Source organism: Monoraphidium neglectum (assembly GCF_000611645.1).
Source record: "Monoraphidium neglectum strain SAG 48.87 unplaced genomic scaffold scaffold01436, whole genome shotgun sequence".
NCBI classification, from domain to species: Eukaryota; Viridiplantae; Chlorophyta; class Chlorophyceae; order Sphaeropleales; family Selenastraceae; genus Monoraphidium; species Monoraphidium neglectum.
The window spans coordinates 4,896-14,892 of record NW_014012192.1 but is presented as its reverse complement, the minus strand read 5'-3'; the positions used below and the strand labels follow the sequence as shown (position 1 = coordinate 14,892).

At 62.7% G+C, this 9,997-nt stretch overlaps 3 protein-coding genes across 3 annotated transcripts; 1 reads left to right on the top strand and 2 right to left on the bottom strand.

The window, feature by feature from the left end:
• Nucleotides 1–236: 236 nt before the first annotated feature.
• Nucleotides 237–2,580, bottom strand: MNEG_7874 (dolichyl-diphosphooligosaccharide--protein glycosyltransferase; the record flags this gene model as incomplete). Its single annotated transcript, XM_014043656.1, has 7 exons — nt 237–338; nt 606–818; nt 1,097–1,168; nt 1,356–1,413; nt 1,778–1,844; nt 2,217–2,260; nt 2,501–2,580. The coding sequence occupies 7 exons, from the start codon at nt 2,578–2,580 to the stop codon at nt 237–239; spliced, it is 636 nt and encodes a 211-aa protein (XP_013899110.1).
• A 1,036-nt stretch (nt 2,581–3,616) lies between these two features.
• MNEG_7873 (KIN17-like protein) lies at nt 3,617–6,312 on the bottom strand (the record flags this gene model as incomplete). Its single annotated transcript, XM_014043655.1, has 8 exons — nt 3,617–3,889; nt 4,090–4,361; nt 4,514–4,712; nt 4,910–5,008; nt 5,193–5,289; nt 5,532–5,615; nt 5,865–6,079; nt 6,256–6,312. 8 exons carry the CDS (start codon nt 6,310–6,312, stop codon nt 3,617–3,619), a joined length of 1,296 nt encoding a protein of 431 aa, XP_013899109.1.
• Nucleotides 6,313–9,259: 2,947 nt separating this feature from the next.
• Nucleotides 9,260–9,815, top strand: MNEG_7872 (hypothetical protein; the record flags this gene model as incomplete). The annotated part of the gene is made up of 2 exons (XM_014043654.1): nt 9,260–9,501; nt 9,803–9,815. 2 exons carry the CDS (start codon nt 9,260–9,262, stop codon nt 9,813–9,815), a joined length of 255 nt encoding a protein of 84 aa, XP_013899108.1.
• Nucleotides 9,816–9,997: the final 182 nt, after the last annotated feature.

Below are 9,997 nucleotides of genomic sequence, written 5' to 3'. Positions count from 1 at the left end.
GGGGGGGGAATGGGGCGGCGGCAAGCAGGGGTGGGCATTGGGATGGAGCGAGGTCAACGGGGATCGCAACATATCCGCTTGCAAACGAACGTGCACACGCATGCGCGCGCCTCTGTGTGTGTGTGCGCGCGCGCGCGCGTGTGTGTGTGTGTGTGTGTGTGTGTGTGTGTGTGTGCGTGTGTTGAGCTGCCGGGGCTGATTGAGACCAACGAACTGAGATGGGAGGCGCCACCATTTCAGGGGCCGCCATGCCCTGCTGCAGCGGCACTGGGTGTTTGCAGGAGCGGCAGGTGCGGCGCATGCTTGCACAGCTGGTCGTCCTTGCAACCAGCGACCAGCTGGGCGTGCCGGGCCGCCGCCTAAACTGGGGCCGTCAGTGGTGCATGTGTACGTGCGCTCTGCAAATCGGCACTTGCCATTCGGCCCAAGCCACCGCTGCGCACACCCGCTCGTCCGCCCCCCCTCAATCCCCTCGACCCCTCCACTTTGACATTCGTACCGAAAACCTGGTCTCATCCCTCAACGAGAATAACATGCGAAATGCTCCCAGCCACTGACAGACTCCCCCTTAGCCACGGACAGGAGTCCACCCAGACCCGCCCCACCTTGACGAACGTGTAGAACACGTTGACGAGGGCAAAGATGGCGACGCCCTCGTTATCGTATGACCCCGCCACGCTGCGGCTGATGTAGGACGGCACCATGGCCACCAGCGTGGCCGCCACCAGGCCCGCGCCCTCGGAGCGGCACTCCTTCACGAGGCCGTAGGCGGCGAGGGCGCAGAACGCGCTGAACAGTGGCGCCGTGAACACGCACACCTGGGGCCAGGCACACGGCGGCGGCGCGCGTGGGCGGGGGGCAACGCTTTGAGGGGAGGCCGGGTGCGCGAGGAAGCAGCGGACGAGGGTGCAGCGGCGATGCGCGTCGCGCTTGCCCGGCTTCAAGATGTTTCAAACAAGGCGCCATGGCGAATGGTCGATGATGCCCCAACTGCCCGTTCCCTGCGGGGCGCCACCCGCAAGGGCCCCAACAGAGCCTCAAGGCGGGGTCGGCCGAGCTCGAACTGCCAACCAGGCAGCTGACCCTTCCTCCACACCTCCTGGACGTGGATCGGGATGTTCAAGGCATGGAGGAAGCGGTACATGGCGCCTGCCGTCACGATCAGGCCCTGCGGGTGACGCGTGACGCGGGATGGGCGGCGGATGGGGGCCCATGAGGCGTCAGAGGAAGCCAGGGGCCACAGGGGCGCGTCGCAACAAGCGCGGCGCCGCGCGGACGCAAACGGCCGACGGTGGCGCGCGGGCGGCTGCAGCGGCGCGACCGTGGGTGGCGGGCGGCCCGGTGCTGGCACGCACCGGGTAGACGGTCCCGCCGATGACGCGGCCGAGGGGGTACCACGTCCGGTCGTCAAACCTGGGGCGTTTGGGCAGGGCGGCCGCGGGGGGCAGGGGCGCGCGCAGACGCACGTCAAAGCCGCGGCGCGCATCCCACACAGCAGGCAGGGGCGCGGCCGGCGCGCCGTTGCGGTGCCGTGCGTGGCTCCGCCACCCTCATGAATTTGGTATCTGCATAGGCCTCAGCGATTCTGAGCACACCAACGACCCAAAGGCGAGAGCCTTTCTTTGTGCTTGTGTCCCCATGCGAATCCCCTGGCTGCGGCAGCCGCAGCAGCGAGCGGAGCCCAGCCCTGACCGCACATATGCCGGGCCTCAAGGGTTGGGGATGGGTTAGGAAGCGCTGGCGGGGCTGGGCGGCGCGCGCGATATGGATGTCTCACCAGTCCCACATGCTGTAGACGCCCTCCTTAGTCAGGAACTGGGTCACCCGATAGTTAAAGTACGGGTCTGGGGGAAGGGTGGGAGGAGAATCAGGTGCGTGTGTGTGTGTGTGTGTGTGTGTGTGTGTGTGTGTGTGTGTGTGTGTGTGTGTGTGTGTGATCATGCATGAGGAAGAGTCTTGAGGGAGGCCCACGGCCGCGCAAATCGGAGGTTTGCCGCATCCGCGCAGCGGCGTGGCTGAGGCCGCGCGCTCTCCCCCCCTGTGCCACCCCTTGTGCTGTTGAGCGTAGGTCAGGCGGCGCAGAGGGCAGGGGTGCGGAGGCGCGAGCGGCCCGCAGGTTTTGGCGGACGGGGGTGTGGCGGCGAGGCGCAGCCGGGGCGTCGCGATTACCCCATGTGCGACCGTCTGTGGAGCGGTCTACCACCGCGCCCGCTCACCAAACTCGTGGATGACGCTCTCGTACTTGACAACGGAGAACAGCCTATGTTGTGTCGTTTTGTAAGGTTTGGGCGCTCAAGTCACGCTGGAGGGTGCTTCGCAAGGCCGAGGCCAGTGCCAAGTGAGGGACGCCGGCGCGAATGGCGCTCTGCTCGTGGCAAGGCTGCTGTCCGGAATAAAGTGCAGACCCAAGGATGGACTGATGCTAGTGAAGTGTGCGCGAAGTCGACGCTGATCAACTGAGCGTGCTGTTGCAGTGGAATCGAACTGCACGGCGGCCCACCTGATGCTGAAGGCCATCACGGCGATCATGATCAGCAGCAGCGTCCTTGACGCCCACCCACTCGCGTTGAACCGCGCCATCCTGGCTGCGCGTTAATGGATCCCTGCCTCCGCACACTCCGCCCAGCCTTTCCGGTTCACACAGGTAGAAGATCTGGCTGGCCTCCCGCGCGTCTCGATGTTCACGACTTTGCCACGCCCTGATCAGTTCGTGGTGGCTGGACCGACTCCCTAAAAACGATCACGGGCTCAGATCACACTGCACGGTAGCTGCACTGTTTGATCCTGGCCTGTTGCCAGTTGTGCCTTCCCCGAGAAGGATACTGCCACCTCGCCAGCAATCAAAAGAACGTCAACCGTGCAGTCCAGATTGGAGCGGTGTTGAGAGGCTGCCCCCACCGCTGAGGCAGCAGCTGCTGCTGAGCTAGCTGCCCTCGTACTCAAAACGCAAACCTTTTGGCGAGCTCCAGGGACCTGTCAAATGTATCAGACACCTCTCTGTTGTGGGGCCGAGTGCTTTGCGGGTTGATTATGAGGTTAGTGCTGGACCATGTAGTCCCGAGCGCAAGCCTGCTGCACACATGTGATGGACCACCCTGGGCGCTAGCGGACGGTAGGTGGGCGCCAAGCCGCGCAGGCGAGGTGAGCTGGTGTCCGCCGTCCGTGCAGTAGCATTGGAGCGAGCTGTCCTGATCCCAAACGGCGCCCACCTGTACTCAAGCCTTGCCGTTTAGCCAAGCCGATCAGCCCCGGTGACCACGCCACCAGACCACAGTGGTGATCGTGACTACATTCCAGCACCTCCCCGCTCAGCTTTGCCAGTGCTCTGTCTTTGGAGCTGGAGCCTCTGGAATTTCAGGTAACAGCTGGGTGCGTTTTTACTGGCAGAACTAATGAAACCTGGCCTGCAGTTTGACTCTGCACCCCCAGCAATCAGTCAACTCGTAGCAAGCACTGCTCGCGCCGTTGTCCTCTCATAACTCTCCTTGGCAGCACAGCACAAATCATGGATATGGACCGGACGCCCTTGCAACCGTCGCGGTGCCGTTCTACTCGACAGCTCGACAGCTCAACAGCTCAACAGCTCCACGAGACACTCACACCAGGACGAAGCAGATCACTCCATCTTGCAGATGTCCTCGTACTCAAACCACACCTCCCGCCCCTCGTGCGGCGCCTTGGACAGCCGCACAAGCGCCGCGAATTTGCCGGTGTCGATCTCGAGCAGCTCCCCCCTGCTGCCGCGGTAGGCGCCGTTGACGACGCGCACGCGGCCGCCCGCGGAGGGTATGACGGTCTCCAGCTCCGCCTGGTCGACGCGCACCACGTCGCCGCTGCCGATCATGGAGATCTCCCCTATATAGCGGTCGACAACCTTCTCCACCACGCCCTGCGCCGCCGCAGGGGGTGCCGCGCGCCGTGGGAGGGCAGAAGGCAGGGCAGCAGGTTTTGGGGAGCACCAGGGCGTCGCCAGCCACGGCGAAGCGCTCACACGCAATCGCAGCGCGCCCTCCCTGCCAAACCGCCAAGGCACCGCCGAATATACCCCAAGCCGCAGCGGCCGCCGCAGGCAAGACGCGCCGGTCGCACCTTCTGCTTGTAGTAGCCGTGCTCCTTCAGCGCCTTGCTCATCACCTTGACCACCAAGCCCTCAGCCAGCCAGTGGTCCACGCGCCCCCGCCCGCTGCTGCTCGCGGGCTCCGGCCCGCCCCCCGCCGCCGCTGCCGCTGCAATCGCCGCCGCGCCGTTGGCGGCGCCGCCGTCGAGCCGCCGCTTTTTGGCCTCCAGGTCCCGATGCATCAGCTCCTCCAACTTTGAGCGCTTCTTGCCGGCCGCCGCCGCCGCAGCCGCCTGCTGCGCATCTGAGGGACCGATGGCGAATGCAATGGTAGGTGAGAGGTGGCAAAACCGTCGCATAGATAGCACCTTCAACCTGTGATCGCCGTTGACATCGCGAGATAGGTGCATGCTTGATCCATGCAGCTGGCCCGGCGCGCTGCTGTCAAGCGCGCACCGTCCTCGTCGCCGCCGAACAGCGGCACGGCCGGCCGCGCCGGCCGCGCCCCCGCCGCGCCGCCGCCCGTCGCGGCGGCTGCGGCCTGCGGCGCGGGCGCCAGCGCAAGCTTCAAGGGTTCCCCGTTCTCGTCCCGCTGCAGCTCCGTGCCCTCCGCCGGCGCGTCGTCGTCCCCTGCCGCCCGCCGCGCGCGCTCCACCTGCAAGGCGCACGCGCCGAGGCGGCGGGTGCGTTCAGTCAGGGCGCCTGCATGCAGCGCAGTCCTCAGCTGCCCCCCAGGTCGCCCGCCATCATGGTACTGTAACCCTGTGCAGGCACCCCCGCAGCCCGTTCAACACGCCTATGGGCGCCCCCAAAACCGGAACCGCATATGTGCACGTCAGCCGCGCGCCCCACCTGCTCAGCCAGCAGCCGCGCCTGCCGCTCCTCGTCCTCCTCCTCTCGCCGCGCAAGCTTGGCGCGCTTCTCCCCAGCCAGCTTGTCGGCTGGGTCCTCCTGCGGTGTGGGGTGCAGGCGATCGAGGGGCGCTTACCATTGAAGCCACTCGCGTATGACCGGCACCGCTCAGCAGCGGTGTTTCCGCGACCGCCGGCCTGCGCCGCCGCCCTTGACGCGATAGCCGGGCTTCCTGGCTGGAGCTGGTCCACCTGTCTGCTATGCACTTGTGGGCTGCGCGCACCTGTATGAGCGAGATAAACCAGCCCTTGGGCGTCTCCTCCACCCTGCAGAACCCCTCGCGCCCCAGGTGCTTCACAAAGTCTGTTAGGGTAAGCCACCTGCGGGAGGCAACAGCAGGGGCGGCACCCGGGGAGCGGGAGAAAGAGAAGTCGCAAGGACTCAAGTGGACGGGCTGGCGCAGGTGGCATAGAATTACCAAAGAGCGGGCCCTTGAGGGCTTCGAGCGGCCCTTCTGCATCAACGCCCTCCCTGATGCCTGTTGCAGCGCACGAGGCAGTCGTTTGGCACGGTCAGCCGCAGCCCAGTGTGCCCCATCCCGCCGCATCTGCCCTCCGCCCACTTTGTTGCGTTCATATGGATGTGGTGCTTGTCCTGGATGTATTCGTTGTACACCACATGGGCTGCGATCCGCGAGTGGGGGTGCCTGGGGAGCGGTAAGGGTGCGCACACAAGGCCAAGGATGGCAGGGGGGATGTGAGGGAATTTGAGGGGCGTTGAGCGTGGTTGCTGCCGTCAAAGCCACTGCTAAAGCTGGGACTGGGTCAGGGATCTCCTAAGAGCATACGTGATCTCCTGATACAAATTGCTGATACAAACTGCGCAGAGCATGCGGGGTGGATCAGCTTTAGTTGCGACCAAACAGGTGCACGCGCTGCGTCTCCCCGTCACCCACGCGCGCCGCATGTGGTCCAGGAAGGACTTCTCAAACTCCTCTGTGTAGCCGCCCACGACGCGCTCCGCGCTCTGCCCGAAGACCTCCATCTGCCTGCGGTGGCCCTCGCTCATCTGGTGGCACTTGAAGCCGTTCTCGTCGCGGCACTGCTTCTGGCACAGCTGGCAGTACCACCGCAGCTTTTGGAGGCCCTTGGCCTTGATGCGGTTGGCAATCTGCCCCAGTGGGAGGGGATGGAAGGGGTGTGAGTGTGCTAGGGTGGGGCGATGAGGAGGAGGGATGACGATTGGGGGGAGGTCTGGGGGTGGCAGCAGCAGCATGCAGCATCGTATGAGCGGAACCACCTCGGACCAATCGCACAAGACCCCCGGTCCATTGCCAAAAAACTCACATCCTTTGGCGACAGGAAATCATTTTTCTGGCGAGCGCGGGAGTGGATGTGAAACATGGCAGGTCAGCGTGATGGCGGGGATGGCAGGGACGTGGGGTGGGGGGGACGGAACAGGTGCGGCTGCACATCTGCTGCTGATGACACGGGCGAGGGCGACACATTGCAGCTGCGACAGTAAGGTGTGTGGGCGTACGCCTCATCAGCTTATCTGAGCATAGCATTCTGCAGCTTGCTCACCCCCATTGTTGCAGCTCACGGCACGGTGGCAGCTGTCACGAGGACGGCAAGGGTGCTGAGCTTCACACCGTTGTCCAGGGCACTCGGCTTACTGATGCCCCTGCAGGACGTTGCAACCACGCAATGCCTCCAGCGTTGTGTCACCACAAGTTGATGCGATGCGCGCGCTCTCAGGCGCGACGAGGTCCTGGGGCGGCGTGCACCCAGTGCACACGCTGCTGCCGAGCCTCTGCGGAGCAACAGTTCTGCCGACGAGCTCAGTTACTCAGCATAGACCGCGCCTCAAAGAACTGTCTTATTGCAAACAATCCTCTGCCAGAACCATGCCGCGCTTTAGGTGTCCAGCAGGCGATGAAGGTGTAGATGAGCGATCTGAGCGTCAGGATGCGCATTCAATATTTGTTGGGAATGTTTTAACACATCAACCATGCGTATCGCGACAGCGACCTAAGCTGAACCTGTCCTACATCGGCCCCAGCTTCGCATTCGCTTCTGTTCGGCACTCTTGCTCTCTCAAGTAACGAGTCCCCCTTGTAAATATCCATTTGATTGTTGGAGTCCTTTGAAGGCTAGGCCAGCGGGGCAAAACGTTTACACCAGGATCTGCGCTCAAAAAATCCATGAGGGGCCCTTGGGCCGTGCGGGTCGGAGTCATCTTTGTAATAGGTCATGCTGTGGCATATACGACGGGGGGCGTTGCCGACGTCGCGATTGTCCCCGTGATGGCGCCGCGGCGCCTGCTTGCTCCCGCGGCTGGTGTGACGCAGCAATCGCAGGCCTCAGGTGGCACAATCAAGCAGTGTCTGTGGAGCGACAGCACGGGATGTGCCCTCAACCCTAGCTTCATGTTTACGGTCGATGCAAAGCCGGACTCGTACGAGCGGTGCGCTGCTGCCCAGGCTGCCTGCACTCTGCAGGTGGTCAAACCTGATGGCATTGCGGTCAACTGCCTGCATGCAAGGCGTTGCTACAACTGCGTGGCACGCAAAACTCATCATTGTATCCATTGTCTCGAAATTGCGCAGGGTGCTGCTCCAGGTCACTGCCATGCGTTACGCGTGCTTGGCGCACGCGAGCGAGTCAGAGTGCTCTGCTGACGTGCGTGGGTGGTGCACCTGGGGGCCTGGCGGCTGCTCACTCTTTTACGACGACGCAGAGTGAGTGACTGGGTGCGTTTTGATAGCCGCAGGGCACAGCAGTCACTGATGGACTTGGTTTGTGGCTGCACGACAGGGTGGCCAGGACAAGATTTCGTCCCTGACTTGTAATTGCAGCAAGCATTCCTGGTCATCCCTTTGCTTCTTATGCAGCTTTGTGGGCCTGTTGCTCTGGAGCTCTGTCTCGGTGGCCTGCAGCGGTTCCCTGCTGGCTGATGTTGTTCGATGCAGCTTTGAGCTGTACCGCAGGCGAGTCGTGGGTCGGGTTCACAAGAGCACAGCCTTCAGGTATGCATCCCCTGGGTGTATCATGCAGAGAGATGATCTCTCTGGTTTTGAGCTTCGAAACATCCCCGCACAAAGCTCAATGCAAACACCAACCCTGATTGCCACCACCGCATTCGCGTTGCTCTGTTCAGCGATTGCAACAACGCGCCAGGCTGCATGTGGCTCCAGCAGGTGCGCAGGAGGTGCTGCTGCCTGTTGCACGTTGCGGCCGCTGCGCAGCAGATGCTTTCGCTTCTCACCAAGTCCCTCCTTTCGCGCGCATGCTAGCAATACGGTGTCACATGCACTTGCACAGGCCTGAGCACGCAGGCGCGGCTCACAGCTAATTCTATAAACCCCTTCCTTACAGGCATGCTATCCCAACGGCCTCGCATCAGCCATCAGCGAGCCACCGAAGCTGGTGGACTTTAAACAAAAGGTGACGTTTCAGGATTGTAGGCTGAGACTGCGGCACCGCCAAACTCACAGGTGATTACAGCCACCGCAATGGCGCTGAGATACCCTCCTCTTTTGCCTGTGCTCGAGCGCAGGTCCAATCAGGCGCCCCAGATGTATGGGGAACCTGCGCTGGCGTAGAGGTCTACAAACGGTATGCCAGGCGAGTGGGCCCAGCCTCTGACATGCGGCAGGCAAGGGGGCCTCTTGCGCGTCTCATGGTGCTTTGTTGTGCTGTGCGGCGTGGTCAGCTGCCGCTGCTGCCAACACCCGCCCTGATCAGGACACACGTGTTGTTGGTTGCCCTTGCCCCAGTGCATGCAACTATGTCACTGAAGCAGGGTGTGTGACGTCACCAGAAGGCTGCCACTACCTGGCAGAGTATCAGGCACGTTGGATCTGCATGGGAGAAGCCGTGCATGCACCCTTGGGTGACTTTCTAGTTGACAGCTTGAATAGCAAAGTGGTGCCGCATCCAGGAGTGCATTCATCGCCTCTTATCATTGATGACAGGCAGGTCAACAACGTGCATCCCCTTTGCTTCATGCACACGCTGCCGACGTTGCTGCAGGACGAGGTGCTGCCAAATCCCCTCAACCTAAGCAAGCCCTGCGTGCTGGCAAGCACAAACAGCCCAATTGAGAGCGTTATGCTGGGTACCGGCCTGCTGTCAAAGTCTATCATTGTAGCGCAGCTGGCGTGCTCTCAACGCAGCGAGGTTGCAACATGCACCAAAGACACGGTGCGGCGGAGCGACCCTGCGCTGGCCTGGTGGCAAGCGCAGCAAAAACACTCGCCTTGCCTTTGGCGGATGCGCCAGCGGCAGTCTACTGTTTCTTTTGTGCACTGCTGTAAAGTCGGTGTTCGTCGTTGCCCTTAGACCCACGATGTCCATCCGCACGCAGGTGCCCATCAAAGCGTCTGCGCTAGGCGACGCCCTCTCCTTCTCCGCGGCCACCGCGCCCTTCTCGGCCTCCGCCTGGGCGCCGCAGCTGCACGGTCCTCGCCTGCCGCTGTCGCTGCCGTCAGCGGGCGCAAACCCCCTGAGGCGCGCCACTGCGGTGTGGTGGCAGCAGCACCAGCAGCGGCCGCAGGGCACCAGCGACGACGGCTTGCTGCGCGCGGCGGGGTGGGTCGAGCAGCGCCCCAACCCGCCGCAGCCGATCTGCCCACCGGGCCTGACAGGCGTGTGTGCGGCTGCGATGCGTGCTTCTCAGCAAAAACTGCGGCTCCTGGCCTTACTCCGCAATCGACATTTATGAGAGGGGCCAGTGAAACAGCGGCATAGGTCAGTTATCCTGGGAGGGCGCCATAGCGCACGTGCACCATATTTCACAGTCCAGGTATTTCTTCAACCCTGAACGACGCAGCTGCCATGGGGCCGCTTGCCCTCATCCACCCATCATAATAAATGCGCTCGCCATCGTCAGGCTTGCCCTGTAGTGCCATGACCACCGATCAAAGCAGTCGCATCAACATTCCTGTCATCAGATTCCTGTCACTCATTCTGCTTCATCTTTCTTAATTTTGCTTGAGAGTCATCTTGTTAGTCTTGCCATGCTGCCTTGCTTTGAAGCATCTCTGATGCTGCCACCTGCTACTCCACACGCCCAGCATCGCCGCGC